General features: G+C 53.5%; 1 protein-coding gene across 2 annotated transcripts in view; it reads left to right on the forward strand.

Annotated features, from left to right (window-relative positions):
• The window catches only part of ASTN2 (astrotactin 2), a 358,900-nt gene that overhangs the window by 91,503 nt on the left and 255,371 nt on the right, over nucleotides 1–12,026 (forward strand). For both annotated transcript variants that reach the window (XM_064469222.1, XM_064469223.1), the window contains one exon: nucleotides 654–1,038. In XM_064469222.1, the coding sequence (XP_064325292.1) occupies nucleotides 654–1,038 (385 nt within the window). The remainder of the gene's footprint in view (nucleotides 1–653; nucleotides 1,039–12,026) is intronic.

Raw genomic sequence — 12,026 nt, forward strand, 5'->3', positions numbered from 1 at the left:
AAGGTTTTGGTCTGGAAAATGTTGTGCTGTGCCCCCAGGTCTGCACCTGAAGTCTCGCTGAAACCATAGGCAAGTCACAACCAGAAATGATGGAGCTGGGGTAACCGTGCCCTGGGGAGTGGCAGTTGCATGGTGCAGTTTGTTGCACCATCATTTATGTGAAATGTTGTGTGTCTCTGCTGAGGCTTTACTGCTCCGGTGTCAGTGGCTGGGTGGTTTTAATGAGGTTTCTTTCTCCTCAGCGGTGGGATGCGATTGCCTCCTTTCCCATCTCCCCGTGCAGGGCGGGAGGGGGAGCTTGCCCACCTCAGCCCCTGGGCATGTCGGGGGGCTTGGGGGGACCCAAGGGTGCGTGGTAAGAACAAAGTCACCAGGAGGGTGGGCAGAATAACTTGGGCAGAGCTGAGCTGGGGCTGTCACTGTGCTGTCCCTGGCCGAAGGCCACCTCCAGCATCCTACTGCTCCTGCCTGTGATATCCTGCTGCAGAGGTGGCAGCTCCATGAACCCACCGGTGTGCGGTTCGTGGAGCACTGATGAAAGGGTGCTCTGGGGGTGGAAGAGGGAGAGGGTCTACAGATGCTGGCCGCAGTGTCTCCTGACCCATCCCTGTGACCCGTGCATCTCCTGACCCGTGCCCTTTGCTCTCCTGCAGGGTGGGCTGATCGCGCTGCTCCTGCTCCTCTTGGTCTTCACAGTGGCTCTGTACGCCCAGCGGCGCTGGCACAAGCGCCGCCGCATCCCCCAGAAGAGCGCCAGCACGGAGGCCACCCACGAGATCCACTACATCCCCTCGGTGCTGCTGGGCCCCCAGGCCCGCGAGAGCTTCCGCAACTCGCGCCTCCAGGCCCACAACTCGGTCATCGGGGTGCCCATCCGCGAGACCCCCATCCTGGATGACTACGAGGACGAGGAGGAGGAGGAGATGCCGCGGAGGGCAGAGCCCAGCACCAGGGAGGATGAGTTTGGCAGCCAGGTGACGCAGACGCTGGAGAGCCTGGGCCGGGGTGGGGAGGAGAAGCCTGACTACGAGAAGAAAGGTTCGTGGCTCTTCTCTCTCCTCTTTTCCCTCTCCCTGTCCTTCACCGGGGTGTCTGTGATGCGCGGTTCGCCTGGAGAGGGTGGCTCATCCATGCATAGCCCCTGTGGCTAGTGCTTGGCTCTCTAGGCTTTGGTCCTCAGGTGTCATCTACAAGGTGGTTTGCAGACCACGTGCTGAAGCTGCCCTTCCCGAGAGGGGAATCACCTTTGAATGATGCTAGGGAAGTTGAGGCACAGTAGCTGTGAGCACTCAGCTGTCACTGTCAGCCCTGAGGACCAGGTCCCCTGGTCTCGCAGCGCTCCCTGACTGTGCTTTGCTGGTGGTTTAAGTGCCACAGGGGCGCGTGAGCTGTGTGCTTGGGTGCTCCACAGAGGGGTGGGTTCATAGGATTTGATCTGCCTCCTTCATCAGTGTTCTCTTCCAAAACCAGTCTCCTGTTTCCAGCATGAGCCTGCCTGGCGTGGTGGGATGGGAAGCCGATGGCTCTGCCTTCGGGCTTGGTGGTGTATCTCATCCTTGCAATGGCAGAGTCTGCTGTTGAACCCCTGGTGGGTTGGGGATGCCTGGCTGGGGGGAGCAGATCTGGCATTGTCCCAGGGAGGGGAGCTGCTTTTTTGCCACGGGCTTGTGCAGCGCCTTGCACGGGACAGCAGGGAGGAGACCTTCCCGCTGCTCCAGAAGCACTGGAGCTCCTGTCTCCTCAACAGGATGGGAATGCTGGGATTCATCCTGACTTGTGGCTGTGGGTGAGTGCACATGGCCATCAATCAGGCCAGTCTTTGCTCTCTAGGTGGCAGAAATGTTCATTTCATTGCTGTCAAGTAGAGCATCAGTTCTAGCGAGCGAACGTGTTGGTGCGCCAGGGCACCACCAGCCTGCTGAACCTTGGTGCTCCTCCAAGAACTGCTCCGTAAAGCTCTATTTTCTACAAGCAGCAAAATATCCCCGGTGCTTTATTCTCTGAGCAATCAGACGAATGATCCTGTAGTCATCTGCAAACAAAGCCATCAGGGCCGTAGATTTAAGGCAAGCACACAGGAGCTCTGTGCGGAGTTGGAAATGGCAGATCTGAAAACTCTCATTGCGGCAAGAACCGCAGAGCTGAATCCACGTGGATCTGATGGATGGACGCAGACCCTGAATGTGAGCTGTTTCCCACCTGTGGTGTTTGGTCCTGTTATAGATGGCATGGCGGGTATTTAGAGTATCTGTGGGTCAGATTAAAAAGAAGCCTGTGCAGTTTCACGTGTGGGTTCTGGCTGCTGGCTGTTGTACGACCTGCCTGTCCCTACGGTGCTTGTAGGGTATAACATAGGTTTATGTTGCTGTTATGAAGTATAAATCCCGGGGTAGTAGCTGCAGGGAGCTGGACAGTGAGAGCTGGGCTGGGGTGCCGTTCCTGAGCAGGCGAGGTGCTGCGGGTGCTTTGTGCCTTCCCTGAAGGTGCTGGGCTGGGATTTGGAGGAGCTAAGGTCACTTTGGGGCTCCTCCTCTCCAAAGCTCTGCCCGGCTCAGAAAGATAGTAGTGGTGGGGTCCCTCTGGGGAAAGCAGTCTAACATTGGCACAGCAAGTAGCCAGAGACTGGATACAACAGGACAGGCAGAGTCCTCTGCGGTCACGGTGTACGCGACGGTACCCGTTGCTGGGTGTACCAGGTGTGTGGGAGCAGAGGGAAGCCTGCGCAGGCAGGGTTGGCAGCGGGTCCTGCGGGCTGAGCAGCTGGGCAGGTGCCTTTCCTGCTATCAGCCTGTGCGGCTTCTCCTGGGAGAGGAGAGACCCAGCCGCGGGCGATGGGTGCTGGCGGTGTCTCAGTGCACTGCTGAAAGGCACTCAGGAGCTCCAGGAGGCGGCCAGTGCCAGAGCCTAAACGAAGCAGTCTAGACTGGCTGCTCTCTGTTTAGTTGTTCTCTTAACTAAAAACAAAACTCGCGCTGCCGAACCGTGTGCTCTCTGCACTTGGAGAGCCGTGGCCGAGGGGGCCAGGCAGGGTCCGGGTGCTGCCCCCCTGCCTGCGCAGCGACGGAGGGACGTGGGCCGCGCGGTACAACTGCGTGACTCGAGGGGATGTTTCTCCTGCACGGAGAAGAGCGGCTCTTTCCCCGGGGTTCCCAAGGCTAATGCACACTTGGTTGTCTGCATTTTTAAAGTCTCTTAGAAGCTGCAACACCCACTTCTGCTTATTGAAATGTCATTAGAAGCCATTTAATGTTGTTCACCTGCAATGCACAGTAAAATGCATTTGAATAAACAAAAGCAAAGTACATTAGTGCTAATTGCTGAGTGACTCCAGCAGGAGCGAGGAAGGGATGCTCCAGCTCCCTCTGTGCAGGGAGGGGCCTCCTGGGGTGATGCTGGACTGTCCTGCCCTTCCTCCCGTGAGCATGTGGGATTTCCATAAAGGCCAAGCGGTCCCTGCGGGAGCACCCATGGTGGCAGTGCTGGGGGACGGGGATGGGGACAGGGACTCTTCTCAGCTCTGTGGAGGAACGTGCGGCTCTGAGCACTGCAGCCAGGGAGAGCCCAGGTGATGCATCCTGTCTGGAAAGCAGATCCCTGCACCCGCAACAGTCATAAGTGGTGGCTGAGGCTGTGTTTCTTCTCAGACAAACATGGAGGTGCCCAGGAGTCCATCTGCCATCCTCTAGTGCTGATCTGAGCATCCCTGTTGGCATCCCCCTTTGTGTACGGTGGGCTGTCACCAGCCCACGGTGTTCCCTAACCCTCTGCTTCAGTGAGAATGAACAAATGAAAGCCTTCATATATCGTAACTGAGCTACCTTTTTTTATTCTTTCATATTCTCCTCTTTGTTTTGCTTTTCTATAAATTATTTAAAGTTGTATGAGTGGGGAAGACAGCAGTAACTGCATTTCAGTCCTCTTCAAAACATAATAGTAAACAAGATCTAGGGCAGAATATTAAACTATCCGAGGGCTTCAGGAATTGGCAATAAAGAACTTCTTACGCTGACTGAAACCCCCCCCAAGCCAGGGCTGGAAGCCGCCTGCAGGGCCAGGGCTGCCGCAGGCCGAGGGATATGTTCACAAGTGCTCCCACCAGTTCAGCTCGTGATGCCGTCGGGCTTTGCACCGTGGGTCAAGGCAGGTTTGTGTCTCGCCTGGTCTCATCCTTCCAAACCGTGCCAGTTCACTCTGTGTTTCTCCCCAGATGGATGTGGCTTTGCTCGAGGAGTCAGGCTACGGTATGTGCTCGGTGCTGTTCTCTGCTGAAGCTGGCCAGAGCCTGGATCACCTAGGGTGAGGTGGCTGTAGTTCAGATATAGGATTTATAGACTAGAACTATAAATGTACGTGCCGTGGGCTTTGCGCTCTGACCTGGTTTGCACACGCATTGGAAACGTGACGGTCCGGGAGGCGTTGGACGTGCCGCACACATGGGCGCTTTGCCCTGCCCGCAAGCAGCAGATGCAGCCGGGATTCCCTGGGGATGGGGCAGGTGGGGTGGGGACACTCTGCAGTTGGTGCGAGCAGACGCCATGGACCTGGAGCTCCCCAGGGGCTGGAAATGAGTTCTGCTCGAGCATGGTTTTGTAGGTGGATTGAAGATGGATGAATGAAGGCAAACGCAGCTGGAGCATGGCCCTAGCTTGAGGACAGGGTCGGCCTTCCCCCTGGTGCCCAGCTGCCTGGCTGGAGCTGCCAGGTTTTGGTGCGATCACCGGGACCAGGCAAGGAGCTGTGCCCGTGTACCGGGGGCTCCATCAGCACGCAAGGGGAAAGCTCTCCTTGCTGCTCCTGCAGTGTAGCTGCGTCGTGATAAGGCATCAGCTGGGACTTGTCAGCAGGCTCCAAACAGTATCATCGCTGACGCTGTCACTAGAGGCTCTTTCAAGTGTCACTTCGCAGCATTAATTACCAGGGATGGCAAATCCGATGAAGATGGAGCATTTTGGCTCACCCTCCACCTGCCTGCGCTGCTTGCTTTCCCCCACGTGCCGGGCAGCGATGGATTTGCAGGTGCCAGGTCGTGCCGGAGGCGGGCACTTCCCATCATTTGGGATTCATGCACCCTGTGCTGCGCGGCTGTTGGGCTCCATTGCCCTTTCCATGAGGAAGAGTGTGGGGTTTTTTTATTCCCCTCATGGAGCTTCTGGATGTACCAGGCCAGGCAGGGAATTGCACTGGATGACTGCTGTGCACAGCCGCGCAAAATGGGAGAGAAATCCCAGCCCAGGAGGTCGAGCAGCACAAATGTGTGTTTTGCAAATCACGGGCAAGCGGAGCATGGATCAGCGCGCCAAACTTCCCTCCCAAGTCTCGGGCAGCACTCTGCAGCGATGCGGATGGGAGGGCTGCTCCCACGCGGTGCCGGAGCATCTGAAGTGAAGCCCAGCGCAAACAAAGCATGGGAGCAATGTGCTGAATAATGACATGGAGCAACAAGCGCGTCTGAGTGATAAAGTTAATGAAATTACAGGTTCTGACCTGATACCAGGCTCTGCTGTGGGTAGATAAACAGCAGGGCAAAGATGAGATGTTTATTTCTCCCTAGCTGCAGTCGTAATCTGGATGCGCTGTGCTAGGCCATTAACATTATTACTGTTATGCAAAATAATTTTTGACTTGGGGGGGAGAGGGAAGAAAGAAAGAAAAATCCCCCAACTCCCTAGAAAATGGAAAGCTGACAAAATTAGAATTGCAGCAGGAGCACAAGCTGACCTGGTGACATTGCACAGAGCCCAGATGAATTTAGAAGAAAAATCCGAGGCAGTTGAAAAAGAAAAGTAGTCTTTTTTTTTATTAATATAATAAAATGAAATGGAGCGAGGAAGGAGGCAATAGCCAGACAGTCCTAATTAGCCAAAAGGATCCCTTTGTTCTGGTGTGGAAAGGGGACCCTGCCATCTCCTCGTGGTTTTGGGTTCTCTCTAGAAATTAGAAAGTCTCCAGGGGCTTCGTGCCCCGTGGGTGTGTGTGGTGCCACGGGGGTTCTGCTGGTGTGGGGTGCGGATTCTGGGGCCTGTCTTTGCTGGGGAGGCCCCCGTGTCCGAACCTAGTCCCCGTGTCCGAACCCAGGCCCTGTGTGTACACAGCGCTCTGCGATTAAGGGGATTTCGGTAAATTCATGCAGGTGATGTTCCTGTCCTCTCTGCCTCGGTCCTTACTTCTCTGGGTAGTTTTCATTCTATGCTTCTGATGATTTCTGCTCTCCTGCCTTTCTCAAGCAGATGGCCTCAAGCTCCAGCCCTTTGGGAATTCCTAACTTGCTTTTATCTTTTAATATACCTGGCTCTGATCTTCACTGACACGGTTTCATCCTACAGCAGCAGGAGCACTTTGCTTCTGTCCATCAAGTGCTGTTTGAGGGGCTTTGGCCCCCAGTCCATCGCAGGCAGCACCGCTACGACCCCAGGAGGGACACGTTGCGTGCACAGAGATGGAGTTAGTAAGTGAAAGCATATAAAGGTCCAGCTAAGCCTGAATATGGGCTTACCCACAAGTTGCCCAGCCAGAAGATTTTGACAAACCAAATCTCGTAAGGGTCAGTGGGAAGCAGAACTTCTGCCCAGTGAAAACTGAGGAGAAAATAGATGTTAGACTTGAAAATCGAGTATCTGCAATTCCAGTCCTGCAACAAAGGACCCATCTTTATTTTCTCAGTTTCTTTCATGTTAAAAAAAAAAAAAGAAAAGAACTTTTCAAGCAGGCCTTTGTGCTGGCTTCACAGACTCTGCAGTCTCGGTATGGCCTCCAAGTCTAGACAGGAGACAGGACTTATTACCAATGATACCAATGATTAATACCGTAGGCATATCAAAGGTGTGGTTGTACAGTCATCTTGAATTCATATCTCCTGGACTTTCTTCTCACCTGCTGTGTTAACTTAGGTAAACCCCTGAAGTTTCTCTTACTTAATCCATGGATGCTTTTCTCTGTAGTGATAGCGAGAGGCTTTTGAGGATGCCCGAAAGATGGTCTGGCACCGGGAGTGAACCTGGAGACGTAGAACCAGCTTTGCTCTGCCGCTGGTTGCTTTGGTTAACCCTGGTCATGTCACTTAATGGTCCAGTCCTCTGTGGGTTGGAGAGGGGAGCCAAGCCAGGCAGCACAAGGAAACGTTGAGAACTTCTAATGTAAGGGGTTGTGGTCCCAGCAGCCTCCCAGCCAAATGGCTCTGGGTGATGCAGTCTGGGAGAACTGCGGGAGAAGGGTTTTTGGCCGGGGGAGGCAAATAGCTTAGGTTTGAGATAATGGCGAAGGGCAGGCAGGGGGAGGGTCCTGGTGATGAGGACGGGGAGCTTCCTGTGCCACCCACCAGCCCTGGAGCAGCTTTTCTGGTGGCCACATCTCAGTCACCAACTTCACCTCCGGGTGAAGACTCCTCTAGGGGAGGGTTAAGGCAGGGCTCTGGCCTGAGGTCCTGGGGGCAGGGCTGGGGAAAGGGGCATTTTGGGGGCTGAGATGTGGAAGAGGAGGGCAGGTAGTTAAGCTGTGGCCTAGAGTTGCTATTAGTTGCAAATATATGTGCTCTGCAGTGTCCTGCAGGTGAGATTTAAAGACATGGTGCGAGTCAGAGGCGGTGCCCTCGCAATGGGCAGGGCGGTGGTGTTCTCCTCCGTGATGCAGAAGGGAGAGCCCACGGGCAACGGGAGCGACATGACCATGCTGGTGTTGCCATCCCTGAGCCGGCAGCCCAGCATCCTCGGGGGGACATCTGCACCCAGCTGGGCTCGTGGCTGGCTGCCAGCAGGGCTGTGCCGTCCCTGGTGCCCGCGCCGCCGTTCTGGGGCTGGGAGCTGCTGCCGGCAGCTGCCGCTCGCTCGGGTAGGCAGATGCAGTGCCACCCTGAATCGAGCATTAACCAGAGGCTTTCTGAGCCTTTAATAAATAAAATGATGGCTTAACGTTTGCTGGCGCTGGAAGCTAAAACGGGACAGTACATCAGGCTGGCATCTGATGTGTCTTGGGGCTCTGTCTTCTTTCCAGTGACCTGATGGGATCATGACCCTCTTTGTACGTGATCAGCTTTTCCCAGCTTTAATCCCCGTCAACTCCTTGCGTAATTTACAAAGACCTTTGAAAATGTATATTCACATAGCCTGCCCAGGGAAAGTGTTTTTTGCAGTCCGCTATTCCTGGCTGAAAAAACGGGCTGCAAATTTCAGCTTTAAAAAAATACTAAAAAACATGAAGCCCAACAGGACAGGAATCAGGTCCCAATTCAGGAAGACATTTAAGCATGTGCTTAGCTAGTGTCTGTAGTTATTAGATAAATTAAATGTGTCTTTGTGTCCAACATGCTTAATTCCAACTGGCTTGAGTGCATTAATGAAGAGACATGGGGCCCCAGTTGCAGAGGTTACAACGGATATGCCATTGGGCCCTTCAGTTCTATAGTGATGCCAGCTGACTTTTATGTTGATTTTAAAATGTCCACACCTGCCAGCAAAAAGCTTTGCTTTCTAGAGATATAAACACAGTCATAATTAATATATCAATTGTCTTTTGAGCTCTGGACAGAGAGCTGCCAGGCTGGTGTTTTAGGTTTGTTTTGATCACTCCACACTGAACTGGTTGCCCCCATCCCAAATTTGGGTTGTCCCCATCAATGTGTTGGGAGGGAACAGTAGTCTCTTGGCCTGGTGGTCCTGCAGGATACCCTCCACCTCCCAAAAAACTGGCCGAAGGCAGCACCACAGATGCGCAGGAGCGTGCCCAGGAGGTCTGCGCAATGGGACGCACATCCACCGTGCCTCCTGCCTCCAGCAGCAGGTCAGAGGGGATAGGGAAGCTCCTGGGCGCTGGTGGCCTCCTCTGGTCCTGCACCCCCCTCACCAAGGGATGTGCTGTGATGGCATGTGCTTCATGACTAATTAAGGCTTAAATATCTCTCAGGCTGGTTGGAGCTCTTCCTGGCCCACTGTTGAGGGAAGACTGGTAGGTTGGATTTCCTGGTGTGGTTTTGTTGTTTCTCTCCCCTCCCTTCACCGTTGCTATATCCCCACTCACTAATTTCGTGAGACAGAGGGAAGAAGCAGACAGAAAAGCAGCTTCTGATGGTGCCATAGTGAATGGAAGAGAAGAGAGGTGCTTTAATATTCCAGCATTTTGATGAGCATCCCAAAGGGATGGCGGTTTCCCACTGATTTATTGCTGCTTTGCAAGGCTTGGGCTAGTCTTGCCCTGACACTGCACAACAACCCATGTGAGAAGAAATAGTCTTCCCTTCTCCCAGCCACAGCTGGGTGACTTGTGGCTCCTCAAGTCAGCAGCAGCTCTTTTAACATGGGTTTTTGTTGGGTTTTGTGGCGTTGCTGATGCCTGGTGGAGATGTCATGGCAGCTTTGTGTGCAGTAGCCCTGATTCCCCAGGTGTCCAAAGTGCTTTTCATCCAGGCGAAATCACGAGCTCACAGAAGATAAGCTGTGAAGTTTTGGCTGTCCAAGAAAAACAAGCCATCAGGAACTATATTTATATAAATGCTAGGCGTGTGTTGTTCATCACTTTGTGCATCACTATGAATGTTTGATAAAGCACTACATTATTTAAGGCATAGCTGGGTTGTAGGCCAGTTGTTGACCAGGATTAGTTTTGAGATGATTTTTTTACTACTTTTTTTTTCCTGATGCAAAAATCTAAAAAAAATTTAGTATGGTGGCTGTTCATTCCCCATGGGAGACCCTGGGGATCTCAAGTGTCCTCCCTTGAGTTTGTGTTGCATTGCATCTTGCAGCTGCCTTGTGTGCAGTGTAGAGGACCTGGGGGAGTGTCATCTCTGCCCAGGGCTGTCTGTCCATGGTTTCAGCATGGAGCAAAAACCTGCCACCAGTTTCTGAAGTCAAGCTGACGAGGAGAAGAGGGCGTGGGGTCTGGGATGAAGGAGAACCGCCCCACAACGTTCCCCATTTCTGCTGGAAATATATAGATGCTCATGAACTCGGGCAGCCCGTGGGATGCATGGCTCAGAGCTGAGGCTGCTTCAGATCCTGTCACCTGCATGAGAGCGATGGGTTTGTCTTGGACCATGATGGTCAGCACTTCTTCACCTTGGCTTTTAGCGGTGTTGTGGCTCTGTCTGTGTGCGCAGGATGTTCTCCCCATCGGTCTGTCCCGAGCTTACGGGGAGGGGAGCAGGGAGGGCAGCTGCAGCACCAGCTCTTCGCTCTGTTTGCATGTCCTCTCCCTATCGGTCGTGTTTTACCTGGCCACGGCACCGAGACAGTTAGTTTTGTCAGCTGGCTCCTAAGGAAGATGGATCAAGGCTGGGCACCTGCACTGATTGTAGGTCTGCAGGCACCTTCCAGCCCCATTTATCATTAGGCAGTGACCTACCCAAAGGACCAGCGGGAGAGGAAACTTATTAACAAGGTGCTTCAAATCAATCCTTTCCGACGGCCCCGCTGAGTTACAGCGTTTGCTGCAACTCACCTACCGGGTCCTGCGGTGTCTGGCCGCGCTCAGCCTCACTTCTTTGCCCACGTGGCTTGAAACTGGTTTGCTCCCTTGTTCTCCCTGGCATGTGGCACTGAGTTGCTGGTACCATGAAAAGGTATCTTGCCTATTGGGCAAAGGGAATTTAATTTCCAGCTAAGAAATTCATTCTGCGTTGCTGAGCAGGGAGTTGGGTGGTGGTTGAGACTGGAGAGGGGTCACTGTGCCACATTTCCCACCCACATTTGCCGGCCGTTGCTGTTCCGGGAGCCCTGCCCTGCCCGTGCCCATCCCTAGGGGTGCCAGGACTCGCAAACACGTGCTTTACAAATGCTGAAGTGCTGCTGCACCAGGTTCTGTCCCCCAGCGGTGGTTGCTCGGCCAGGTGGGGATGAGGCTTTCCCCTCCCCTTGGTGGGTCTCTGTCCCAGCTGGCTCCATGGGGCAGTTTTTCCTCTGGATTTGTGGAGTTGTAGGAGATGTGCCGTAGGGAGAGGGAGCTGGAGGTCAGCGCTGTGCTCTCGAGCCAATGTCTCTCCTCCATGCAACGTTAGCCGGGGCCGCTTCGTTTGCCCCTTAGCACCAAATTGGGAAGCTTCCTACAGAGTGTTCCTATTTAACTTTTTCATTATCTTATAACTTGAGGAGCATTAGCTGCTGCTGAGGGTCTGCCTTCCTTCCCCATGCCTCTCTGCTTGCTGTGTAAGTGAAAAAGTTAGTGTGTCTCATAAGAAACGGTAAGTTAAGGGTTTATTACAGTGGAGATGGTGGGAAGCAGAGCCACTTGTGGCCTTGGACCTTCTTGGTGCTGGGGCAGCATCCCATGGCCAAAGGCTTTTGCTTGCAGAATGACAAATGAGGTAAAAGGACGAATCATAGACTCATAGAATAGTTTGGGTTGGAAGGGACCTTTAAAGGTCACCAGTCCAACCCCCCTGCAGTGAGATGTCCCTGCAGTGGGACATCTTCAACTAGATCAGGTTGCTCAGAGCCCCGTCCAATCTGATTTTGAATGTTTCCAGGGATGGGGCATCGACCACCTCTCTGGGCAACCTGGGCCAGTGCTTCACCACCCTCATCGTAAAAGATTTCTTCCTTATATCTAGTCTGAATCTACCCTACTTTAATTTAAAACTACCACCCCTTGTCCTATTGCAACAGGCCCTACTAAAAACTCTGTCCCCATCTTTTCTTATAAACCCTCTTTAACTATTGAAAGGCCGCAATAAAGTCTCCCCAGAGCCTTCTCTTCTCCAGGCTGAACAACCCCAATCTGCAGTGCCCTGGAGGTGTCAGGGGAGGGGTGTGCTAGAAAAGTCTTTGCCCCGTAGAAGAGCTGAGGATTTCCTCTTCAGAAACAGCTCCTGGGAAGGTCGAGCCCAGCTGGTGGCAGCCCAAGGCACTCAGAGACCCGTCCGCTTTTGCAAGATGCTCGCAAGGCAAAGGTGTGAGGCAGAGGCGGGGGCTGTTGGATTGCGGCTTTTAAGTGTTTGATCTTTTGCGATGTGTGTATAATGATATTGCATTGTCTTAATTATCGACGTGGGAAGTTGGGAGCGTGGCGGGGGAAGGGAAAGGAGGAAGGCAGAAAGGCAG

Source organism: Phalacrocorax carbo, chromosome 18 (genome assembly GCF_963921805.1).
Source record: "Phalacrocorax carbo chromosome 18, bPhaCar2.1, whole genome shotgun sequence".
Lineage (NCBI taxonomy): Eukaryota > Metazoa > Chordata > Aves > Suliformes > Phalacrocoracidae > Phalacrocorax > Phalacrocorax carbo.